At 37.3% G+C, this 12,407-nt stretch overlaps 1 protein-coding gene across 4 annotated transcripts in view; it reads left to right on the forward strand.

Annotated features, from left to right (window-relative positions):
* The window catches only part of foxj2 (forkhead box J2), a 112,726-nt gene extending 102,651 nt beyond the window's left edge, over positions 1-10,075 (forward strand). The window contains exons 10-11 of one of the 4 annotated variants that reach the window (XM_039763623.1): positions 4,674-4,787; positions 9,436-10,075. In XM_039763623.1, the coding sequence (XP_039619557.1) occupies positions 4,674-4,787; positions 9,436-9,569 (248 nt within the window). In that variant the 3' untranslated portion in view covers positions 9,570-10,075. The remainder of the gene's footprint in view (positions 1-4,673; positions 4,788-9,435) is intronic. The other 3 variants (XM_039763624.1, XM_039763625.1, XM_039763626.1) reach the window with 3 other exon arrangements.
* The last annotated feature ends 2,332 nt before the right edge of the window (positions 10,076-12,407 follow it).

Here is a 12,407-nt window from a genome sequence, read left to right on the forward strand (position 1 = left end):
AATGTTTCATGATAGGGTGAGAAGCCCACCAATTCAGGAGTACTTCAAAGTAGAGTCGTTGCTGCTTCATATCAAAAGGATCTAGTAGAGGTGGTTTGAGCATGTCTTAAGGATGTTCCTAGGTTGGACCTCCTAGATTTATTCTGTGTTTGTTACTCTGTTAATGTCCCATTGGGCAAAGATTTTGTGGAAGTCCAGGAACACACTAGAGAGATTATATCTCTTGGCTGGCTTGTAAACAGCTTAGAATTGCCTAAGAAGAGCAGGAATCTGTAACTGCGGACAGGGAAGTCTGGACTGATTTGCATGGCCTGCTGCTGCCATGACCCTAACCAGGTAAAGTGAAAAGTTGTTGTTTTTATACAGTGTATCTGGATATAAGCTGACTGATGTTTAATTAATCATGCCTCTACAAGCTTTTTTAAAAGTATACTGTAACCATTCATAATGTATCTATAAGACAGAGTTAAAAGTAGAACAGACACGACTTTCTACATAACAGAAACTAGCAAAAGGTCACAAGATTGTAATCAATGTTTAGAACTGATTGCTAAATGACAGGTTTAATTTGTAATGTATGTACGTTCATGTATGAGGGATGTGACAGCATGTAGAAAAACATATTCCAAGTTGACAAACAGATACAAGAATTGCATTGTACTACGTATACAGTGCATTCAAATACAGTAGTATTCAGCTCCCTTCACTTTTTTCACACATTTTTTGTTGCAGCCTTTTATGCTAAAATCATTTAAATTTCTCATCAATCAACACTCAATACCCTAGAGTGGCAAATTTTAAAATTGTTTTGCCCATTCATTAAAAAAAAGAAGATGAAATGCCACATCGACACTAATAATAAACCCCTTAGTCTTCTTGGCTTATGATCCGACAAGCTTCATACCGCTAGATTTATAGATTCTCTGCCATTCTTCTCTGCAGATCTCTCATGCTCTGTGAGGTTGGATGGAGCACATTGGACAACAATTTTCAGTTCTCTTCATAAATCTTTGATTGAATTCAAGTCCAGGCTTTGGCTGGACCACTCAATGGCATTCACAGAGTTGTCCCTAAGACTCTCCTATGTTGTCTTAACCTTGTGCGTAGGGTCATTGCCCTGTTGGATGGTGAACCTTCAACCCAGTCTAAGGTCAAAATCGCTCATTAAGAGTATTTCTGTACTTTGCTTTATTCAGTATTCCTCTCAACCCTGACTAGTCTCCTAGTCCCTGCTGCTAAAAACAATCCCACAGCATGATGCTGCCACCTCCATGCTTCACTGTTGGAATGATATTACCCAGGTGATGAGTAGTGCCTGGCTTCCTTCTGAAATAACATTTAGAACTGAGGCCAAACAGTTCAATTTTGGTTTTACCAGACCAGATAATCTTGTTTCTCATAAGCAGGTTTTTATGAGAGGCTTTCATCTGACCACTCTGCCATTAGCCCAGATCAGTGGATTGTTGCAATAATGGTATTCCTTTTCAGCAAAATCCTTTCTACCCAAAAGGGAAAAACAGAAAGAGACAACCAAAGTGAATACAAAGAGTTTGAAACAGTGCCATAAAGTTTTTGATAGTAAAGATCTATTTACATGATAGCAGGAATAGTTAGGGGCTCTACCTCTACAGTATAATAGGGTGATTCAGATGTGGATTGAGCATTAAATTAGTTTGTGAGAGCCACCACCTAAGTACCCAATTGTTCATCTTCAAATCTCTGTAGTTTTTGCTTTTTGACAATGAATTACAGTGGTGTGAAAAACTATTTGCCCCCTTCCTGATTTCTTATTCTTTTGCATGTTTGTCACACAAAATGTTTCTGATCATCAAACACATTTAACCATTAGTCAAATATAACACAAGTAAACACAAAATGCAGTTTTTAAATGATGGTTTTTATTATTTAGGGAGAAAAAAAAATCCAAACCGACATGGCCCTGTGTGAAAAAGTAATTGCCCCCTGAATCTAATAACTGGTTGGGCCACCCTTAGCAGCAATAACTGCAATCAAGCGTTTGCGATAACTTGCAATGAGTCTTTTACAGCGCTCTGGAGGAATTTTGGCCCACTCATCTTTGCAAAATTGTTGTAATTCAGCTTTATTTGAGGGTTTTCTAGCATGAACCGCCTTTTTAAGGTCATGCCATAGCATCTCAATTGGATTCAGATCAGGACTTTGACTAGGCCACTCCAAAGTCTTCATTTTGTTTTTCTTCAGCCATTCAGAGGTGGATTTGCTGGTGTGTTTTGGGTCATTGTCCTGTTGCAGCGACCAAGATTCCTTCAGCTTGAGTTGACGAACAGATGGCCGGACATTCTCCTTCAGGATTTTTTGGTAGACAGTAGAATTCATGGTTCCATCTATCACAGCAAGCCTTCCAGGTCCTGAAGCAGCAAAACAACCCCAGACCATCACACTACCACTACCATATTTTACTGTTGGTATGATGTTCTTTTTCTGAAATGCTGTGTTCCTTTTACGCCAGATGTAACGGGACATTTGCCTTCCAAAAGTTCAACTTTTGTCTCATCAGTCCACAAGGTATTTTCTCAAAAGTCTTGGCAATCATTGAGATGTTTCTTAGCAAAATTAAGACGAGCCCTAATGTTCTTTTGCTTAACAGTGGTTTGCGTCTTGGAAATCTGCCATGCAGGCCGTTTTTGCCCAATCTCTTTCTTATGGTGGAGTCGTGAACACTGACCTTAATTGACGCAAGTGAGGCCTGCAGTTCTTTAGACGTTGTCCTGGGGTCTTTTGTGACCTCTCGGATGAGTTGTCTCTGCGCTCTTGGAGTAATTTTGGTCGGCCGGCCACTCCTGGGAAGGTTCACCACTGTTCCATGTTTTTGCCATTTGTGGATAATGGCTCTCACTGTGGTTCGCTGGAGTACCAAAGCTTTAGAAATGGCTTTATAACCTTTACCAGACTGATAGATCTCAATTACTTTTGTTCTCATTTGTTCCTGAATTTCTTTGGATCTTGGCATGATGTCTAGCTTTTGAGTTGCTTTTGGTCTACTTCTCTGTGTCAGGCAGCTCCTATTTAAGTGATTTCTTGATTGAAACAGGTGTGGCAGTAATCAGGCCTGGGGATGGCTATGGAAATTGAACTCAGGTGTGATACACCACAGTTAGGTTATTTTTTAACAAGGGGGCAATTACTTTTTCACACAGGGCCATGTAGGTTTGGATTTTTTTCTCCCTAAATAATAAAATCCATCATTTAAAAACTGCATTTTGTGTTTACTTGTGTTATATTTGACTAATGGTTAAATGTGTTTGATGATCAGAAACATTTTGTGTGACAAACATGCAAAAGAATAAGAAATCAGGAAGGGGGCAAATAGTTTTTCACACCACTGTATGTGTGGCTTCGGTGGGTTGGCACCCTACCCAGGATTGGTTCCTGTCTTGTGCCCTGTGTTGGCTGGGATTGGCTCCAGCAGACCCCCGTGACCCTGTGTTCAGATTCGGCGGGTTAGAAAATGGATGGATGGATTATTTGTAGCTCTTCTGTTCTGGATCTGATTTCCAGTAATTTGATCCTTTGCCTGTTTTCAGGACTTTCTTTTTATAACTTTGTTTTAGCTGTTTTCTGTTTCTGTCTGCTTGTGTCTGGCCAACTGCCTGTCTTTTATGTTCCTTTATATTGCAGGTCTGCTTAAATAAATATATAAATATAATTAATTTTATGCTTTCTTATTTATGGTTTTTGTTGTTGGACTATACTGCTCTGTTCCACATTCTAGTTTTGCACCGCCAGCTATGCTTTTGGTAATGGCATGGCACACTGCAGTCCAGCATCTTGGCTTATCCTGCATGTGTTAATACATCTTTTGACACATTTGGTCAGAAGGTACCTGACACCTGATAAAGATTTTTTTTTGTTATTAGTACTGTATTTTATACATTTAACCCAATTTCTAATTCTGATTTCTAATAAAACACTTATTCAACATGTTCCATCTATATAGTATTTTGAGAGACAAGAGCATGATTCATGGTACATAAAAACTGAAGTGATTTTATAGTTGTATTGGGAAAATAATTAAAGTTCAGTAAAAGTGCTGACATTAATTGTTGTATATCAGTATTGTAAATGGCAATATTATTTCCTATGAGATATATGGCATAGCATGTATTATCAGTCAGATATTCTTAAACTGACTTAATCAAATTCATTGTTGCAAAGAGCTGGAGTCTACAGTGAAAGACAGGAAACCTACCCTCATACTTGCAATGAGGTCATTTTAAAGATGAAAATTAACCCAACTGCCAGCATTTGAGGATGTAGAAGGAAAACCAGAGTAGCCGGAGGAAAGCCCAGGTAGACACCTGGAGAACATACAAATTGTATACAGATAATGACTGTTGGTAGGATTAAATCCCAGGATTCTGCATCTGTGAAGTAGTAACATTACTCAGTGTATTCACATGCTGCCTCCAGCATGGTATATGCAAAAGTTAAATAAATATAAACATTTTCTGCAAAATGTGGTGGAAATGTAATAAATCAAAATGCTGTGTTAAAATGTTTAATAATAAATGTGAGCAAGTAAAATGACACTAATATTTGATGAATGATAATATTTAATGCATTCAATTACACCTTCTTCTGAGTCGTCTTTATTACCTTGCCACTGGAAATGTATCTCTTTTGTTTCTGTTTAGTTTCTATCTTTGTGCAGTCGAGGTACCACACACCTACTTCGACAAATGGGCATCCAGTGGAAGGGTTTCCATTACAGGACCTGACAGGACAATTTACTGTTCCCAACTGCCTAGGTAAACAGAAATTTGCCAATTACTTTAACTTTAGGCTATAGTGGTACAGAAGCAATACTTTAAGTAAGCATTTTAGGCTCAGCAGATATGAAATATTCAAGAGGAAATATTCACCATGAAAATACAAAGATGATCAGCACAGAAAAAAAAACTTAAAAAAAAATACACTGTATGCACAATTATTAGTCAAATGGTATTTCTCTGGAGTTTTATTGTTGAACAAATATAATGTTCTCAGTCAAAAAATAATGTTATTGTGCATGAAACCTGAATGTTTAACAAAGGAAAAATTAGTTTTGTTTTCTAAGGGGAAATATAAGCGTGTGTAATTATTAGGCAACTAAATTCTAAATCTGCATCAAAAGGAGCCAGTTGAGATGGTTTTGGTATCCTAGATGCCTTCCTAGGAACACAGTTATATCTCTTGGCTGGTCTAGGTATGCCTCAGTATCCCTCCATTGGATTTGGAAGAGTTGGAAGGGAAAGGGAACATCTAGGCATTATTGCTTACACTGATGCCAGGGCATCCTAGAACCAGATTATCAGCAGAAAGTGGATGGATGGAGGGTAATTTCTAATCCTTTTTACCTCGCTTGTTTATTTGTTTGCTTGTATAAAATGCAACAAATAAATCAAAAAGACATATAACAAGTAACAAATAAAACCTTTGGTCTTTTAAAAATATTCAGTGATCAATCCAGCCTCCCTCATTTTCAATAAATACCATAAACCTCCCATCCATAATGTCTTATCAGTTTATTGACCTGTTCACAGTGAATTTTGCTGAAGCAACAATCAGCCTCTCAAATGCTATTCAAAAAGGTGTATTGTCTTCTCTCATTATAAATTTAAACTTTGAGAAGTGTCCACAAGTTCTCAATAGGACTTACAGTAATTTAAGTGATACCTAACCAATTAGTGGAATGTTTGGATGCATGCAGTGGAGCATTTTCCTGCATAAAGATCATGGTCTTCTTGAATGCATTTGATTTCATCCTGTACCACTGTATCACTTCTGGAGAGAAACACCTTCCAGAAACTGGCAGTAGGATTGGAAGTTAATTTTCAGCCAATCTGTAACCAAAACACAGCCAGCTAGCTCATTATTAATGATAGCAACCCACACCAGTACCCTTCCCCAAACTTGATGGCTCCTGACTCAAAAAGATGCCCTGTGTTCTGTACTGGTCAGGCCATGGACCCATCCCTTTGGTCCATCAACAATCATTTTTGTTTCAGTTGTCCATAAAACATTTGAAAAATCAGTTTTCAGGTATTGCTTGTTCCAATCTTGATGCGTTAACTTATGAATCTTATTTAGTGGTCATCAAGCTTCAGCCTTCTTTACCTTAGCCATGTGTCTCAGCACTTGATTCCATATACATCTGGACAGTCCAAATAGTTTGCAGTTCTGAAATGTAGTGGGGCTGGAGGCTAATAGGCTCCTGAAAGCTTCTTGTTTAAATTCGTATTGAGTCTTTTGCAGTTAAATTGCAACTTTTCTTCTCCATGAGCCTTTATGTGACACTGCTCATGATCTGCAGCAAAACATTTGATTTTGTGGTGGTTACAACTCAATAGTCTAACAATTTCCAGAGTGTTGCATCTATTTGAAAGGCATTATACAAGGTTTCACTTTTCAGTGTCAGTCAAATCTCTTTTTTCACCCATTTTACCCAAACTAGGGAACTAAGCTGTCTAATGATTATGCACACCTTAATATAAGGTGTTTAACACTTCAAGCCACACCCTTACTCATTAAAAAATTATATAGCACCTGAAAATTAAAATATTCAATAACCATTCAGGTGTATATGCTTTAGAGGTGGAAAATGTATGTACAGTGTAGTAATAGTTGTGACTGCTGGGGCGTACTTAGACCATCAACTCACCAAATGTAGTCAGAATTTCCTCATCATGCTGTTCAGGTATTTTTTTTAATTAAATCATAAATATGAGTAAGTCCAAAGCAAAAGAAGCAGATCACCAAAGATTTATACAGTCCCACTGTCACTATCAAATATTGAATATGCATGTAGTGCAGTTTAAAATATTTTCCTTTGAATTTTACAGCCCAGTTGACTTACATTTTTTTCTCCAATCCAGTTACTCTTAGTGTAGGATATTTCTTCAGCAATCAGGGCTGGTCTTCTTTAAGTAAATGTGCTTTATATAACATTCAAAGCACGCATGATAAAAAGTGTAGGGTATGCCAACAATGATAACCTCAAGGGATCTCCTCTCTCACGTGCTTTCAGCTTCCTGTCTACTGTGTCCCCTTTGTGTTATCCCTGAAAAGGGAGCAAACCAAGGCATAGTATAGGACAAAGAAACATTCAGAAACAACTCTGCAAAACAAGCCACAGAGTAGGAAACCTGGTTAGTTAAGGTTTGACAACTAAATGTAAAGCTAACCTTTAAATGTAAAGGTTTAAACTTGTCAGGGGCATCCTCAAGTCAAACCCAAACCCCGAATGAATATCAAAGAAACAAACACGTATTCTATTAATTAAAAAATATTATAAAGTAGATGTAAACATAGGGATAACTCAAAGCATCAAATAAATAAAAAGGAAATAATAAACCTACTGTATTGTCCCTCTTGGTCTTCTGATCCAGGATACTAAATCTTTGACTAATGTGTGGGGCTCATAATGCACCTGGTCACTACACAAATCACACATTACTGTATACTCCATTCTCATCTCCCATAGTTTTCTTACACCCTTTGACTTCTATTCTTTCTACCTGTCAAGTGTTTGTCACTACACACTCCAAGTGAGATTAACAAATGGAAGTTGACTTTTAAGCCTGGATCACAAAGCACTTTAATGTCAACCCCGGATCTACAGTGCCTCCATAGCCAAATAAGCTCTGGAGAAATCTTTAAGCCATACATCTAGAGGCCTTCTGGCAATTCCAGTTTCTTCTGCATTTCCAAGCCTTATTGTTCTAATAAAGTATCGGGCAAAAAAACAAGCCATCTTCCCTTTCCAGGGTGTAGCAAGGAACCATGCCTAGGTCATAGTGGCGTCCTAATGCCACCTATCAGACTTGGGAATCAGGCCACTATTGATATAATTCATGGTCATAGGAGGCCCAAGTCAGTTCCAGCAGTACTGGATTCAAGGGAAGAAATGATCCTAGAGAGGATGTCCTCCAATTCACACACACTTTGGGAGGAAAACTTAAATACCCAAGGAAAACCTGCTCAGATATGGCAAGATCTGTAAATGCTAAAAAGACAATGACCAAGTAATTTAAACATTGGATGACACCACCATGGCTGCCACTTCATTTTTATTTTTATTCTTACTAATTTGATATCCTAATTATAGCAGAACATGTCTGTCTAAACCTACTTGATCCAGTTCATGTTCAAAATGGACTGAAGCCTATACGTGCAGCATTGGGCTAAAGGCAATGATCAAACCATGGCAAGATGCACCCAAGCATACATCCATAGTCTTATTCACCAGGGACCAATTTAACTTTAATCAAATACATTCGATACCTGCATTTGGACAGGCTTCCAATAATTATGGTAAGTAACAAGATACACAGACTCTTAAAACCTTAATTAACCCACTTAACCATAAACATTCAGGGCTTTCTTTCAACACATAACTGTAGAACTTTGCATTATACAACAGATTCCTGAAAACAGCACCACACCCAGTAAATTAATGTAACATGTTAACAGTTTTTCTAAGTATGCATCCTGGCATAACAAAACATTTTTACACAGCAGATCAGTGCAGTTGTATATCTTTTATCTTAAATGATTTTATTCCTAATTTAAGAAAATTTTAATTAATGTGGCCACCAGGGGGCAGACTAGCTCCCCAACACACATACAGATAGACATGAACAAGTTCAGAACACACTTTATTTTTTCCTGTGGGAAATGCCTTCCCCTATTTCCCACCTGCGCAGCAAATTTCCAAGAACAATAAGCATGGCACACACCAATGTGTTTTTTTCTCTCCCACCCCTGGCATAAACCCCCACACCCCCGTCCCCAGTCAACCTCAAATTCTCCTGGCAAGCTTTGTCCTCCACCTCCTGACTCTGGCTCCTGAAAGCACTCCAGGTGGCTCATTAGTGAGATTCAGAAGTACTCCCAGGTGTGGTGGAAGCCCAATAAAATAGTAATGAACTTTTATACTTTTATTTTGCTGTTTTTTTTTTTGTCATAGCAGCATTATGTTGCACTGATAGGTACTGCTGTTTCATAGCACACCACAGCACTAGGTTTGAATCCTGGTCCAGCCACTATCCATGTTAACTTTGTATGTTCTCCCTGTATCTGTCTGGATTTTTTCTGACATACTTTGGTTTTTCAAATATGTCTGAGTTAGGTTAATTGGCAATTCTAAATAGGTCTTGTATGAGTTAGAGCAAATTTTGAAAGACTGGTAAATCATCACGGATTGGTTCCTGCTTTTAACCCAATGCTATGTGTCCAAGCTGTGACGTCTATGACCTTTAACTGAGTTTCACAATACTTTATAGCTCTTTTTTGTCTAGTCATGAATGGATATTTTTAAATTTGTTTAAACCAAAAATATGAATTTTATAAATTTCATGATTTTACAATATTTTTGTTTCTGACTTAGTTTACTTATATTATGTGTCTTCTTCAAAGCAGGTACTACACCAGGGAGCTCTACAATGTCTTCTCGGCCTCCACCCTTTCCAGTGCAGCTTTCAAAATATATTCGTAAAGGAAACAGTGAGGAGATTGCTGATGATTTTGACTGGGATCAGTTGCTAAATTAAACTGGAATTAGTACAACTGAAAATATTGTTTTTTGTAAATGACTTAAGAGGAAGAAAAGATAATTCAAAGTCCAATAAGGAAAACATAATATCTAAAGATGGTTGCTGTTTTAAAGACTTCCTTTTATAAAGCTGGCATGGGTGTCATGAATCAGTTCATTCACTTGTATTTACTGTGTACTTGAACAACCATGAATGGATGACTGCTATCATCTTGAATGAGCAACAATTTAAACAACATTTCAAAGCAGCAAAGAATGGAACTATGGTAAAAACATTTATTTGCCTTTAATCAGCAGCAATATTAACATTAGCATTATAAGCTTATATATCTTATAAAGAAATGTAAAACCTGTTTGTAAAGCATTACATTCCACAATATCCCAAATGGCATACAAGATAATCATTACTCATCCAGGATACTGAATAACTGTAATAATAACTTTAAAAATATGGTACCTGTAAGGCGAGGATGTTTATGTTTATTATTTGTAGTATGTGTTTTTGCTGAATATTTGTAGAATAAATGTTTGCCTTTATGAAGCTCCTTTAAACAATAAATACATTTCATAAAAAAGGTATTTCTTATTTAATTGTACAGTATAATAAAAGTATATACAGTATGATATTCCTTTATATACCTACATTTCTTATCATTTCAAGAGAAGCAGATGTTTTACAGGCATATAAGTTGCCATTTCAGTCTCTATGCATGATATACTATGTAATGAAGGTTATAGACTTTTATAATAATAATAATAATATTTACTGAAGTATAGAAATGTTGTGAGATATTATTCAATAGCTTGCACAGTTTCAAATTTATTATAATGCAAGGCTAAAAGAGTCTGAAAACTTCTCTATCATATTATATGTAAGGTAGAAACAAACCCTGTTTTGACACTAGGGGCACATTTCCCCAAACATTCACAACCATTCATTTGTTTTTATTTTGAAGCTGACATTCAAGCTAAACTGCTTTTTTTTGGGGTTTGTGTCATCACAGTGACAAATCTACATCAAAATCAGAGCAGGATGCCTGTCCATTACAGGGTAAATTCACACCCACATGCACCAGTGCAGTGCCAATTAGAAATGCTAATTAGCTTGCCCTTGGGAATGTGGACAAGAGCTGGAATATTTAGAGAAAACTCATCAAGAGCTATGAAAATAAAGAAAGCAAAGACAATGCCCATGATATGTAGTGCAGTTTTGAGGGAGGCAAGGATCAATGGCTATAATATGGGGTGGTAGAGGGTAAACACAGACAAATGGCTTGGAGGTAAAAAGAAGAAAGTTTGAGAGATAAGCTAAATTTCTGCCATCGCTCTTGAAAATATGTGTTCTCTGTTCCTATAGCTCAGGAATGCACATCAAACCACTTTTAGTTAACTGGAGTTTTTCTCCCATTACTTCTGTCTATTATACATTTCCTATTTTTATGGTTATATACAATTTATTACTTAATGCATGTTCTCTAGTTTCAAGACCTCAGCTTTCATTGTTTTTCATTGCTTCTTGAAGAGCGCATCGTGATTTGTGTGTCATATCAAGAACTTTTTAGAAGGAAGTTGAATCTAATGCGTGACTAATAAGATGACATTTTTTTCACATTTGTTTCATCTCATTGGTTAGTGTCATCCATCTGAGAAGACATTAATATCTGTCGATTGGTGTAGTGTATGCTTAACTGTGCTTCTAAGCTTCTCAACTCCCCCCAAAAAATAATTGTCTCTCATACCATTAATAAGACGGCCTCCGTTGGAACTTTTTAATGAAAATGGCTTTCTTTGTAGTCTTCAGGAACTTGTGTATTTAATATGCTATTTGTAAAGGAATAAAGACTCATAAAAAGTATAGGGTAGAGTGTTATGCACAGTATCAGATACCACTGGCAGTTTTATGATTTGCTTTTTGAATTCACTGTTTATTGTTTTGCTTAACTATATTAATTCAAAGTTTCACCATGGGATTCCCAGAAAGTACTCCCTAAGGGCTGTAGCTAAGGAAACTTCCATGATTTGTGTTTGCTAAATAAATATAACATGTATGTGTATGGAATATATGGCTAAAATTATAATACTGAGAGGAAATCCCACATAGATATGAGGAAAATGTGCAATCAATACACAGGTCACAGACTGAACCCAGGCTCTGAAGCTGTGGGGTACAGCATGTGTTGCACATATATAGTTTGACACACATTAATTTTACACTGTGTGTGTTTTAACCCACTTTCTATGGTGAAAGTGCATGTCTTGGTCAACTTTAAAGTTGACAGGTCAAATTGTGTTAGAACAAAGTGCTTGGGACTGAAAAAATAATTTGTTATAACAGGGATTTTTTATCATGGAATGGGAACATAGCGTGGCATATGTTCTCATTCCCAGAAGGAGGTGTTTCATCTCATAGGGCACCCTGGATATCATCGAGAGGAGTCGCAGTGCATGGCTCAATGGCAACTCTGGTCTGTACCGGGAACTGAGAAGGACGGCTGCAAGGGCTCTGAGGGCAGATAAAGAGTATTTGTTAGAGGAATCTGTGAGCAAGTGACACACCATCTGTGGTCTAGCGACCCATGTCCTGGTTAGAGAGGAATCGAAGCATTACGCACATCCGAATCTTTTCCTCGGAGAGTCGCAGTCAGGGCAGCTAATGGAACGTTCCTTACAGATGACACTGCAGTTGTAACCCGCTGGGCTGGTTACTTTGAGCAGTTGTTCAAAGCTGATGCTCCCAGATTTCTTGAAATATCATATCAAAGTGCAGTTGTCAGTAGATAAAGCTGGAAAATATATGTGATACAGGGAGATTCACTTGAAAGAGGCCCCGAATATT

This window comes from Polypterus senegalus, chromosome 9 (assembly GCF_016835505.1).
Source record: "Polypterus senegalus isolate Bchr_013 chromosome 9, ASM1683550v1, whole genome shotgun sequence".
In the NCBI taxonomy this organism is placed as follows: Eukaryota; Metazoa; Chordata; class Cladistia; order Polypteriformes; family Polypteridae; genus Polypterus; species Polypterus senegalus.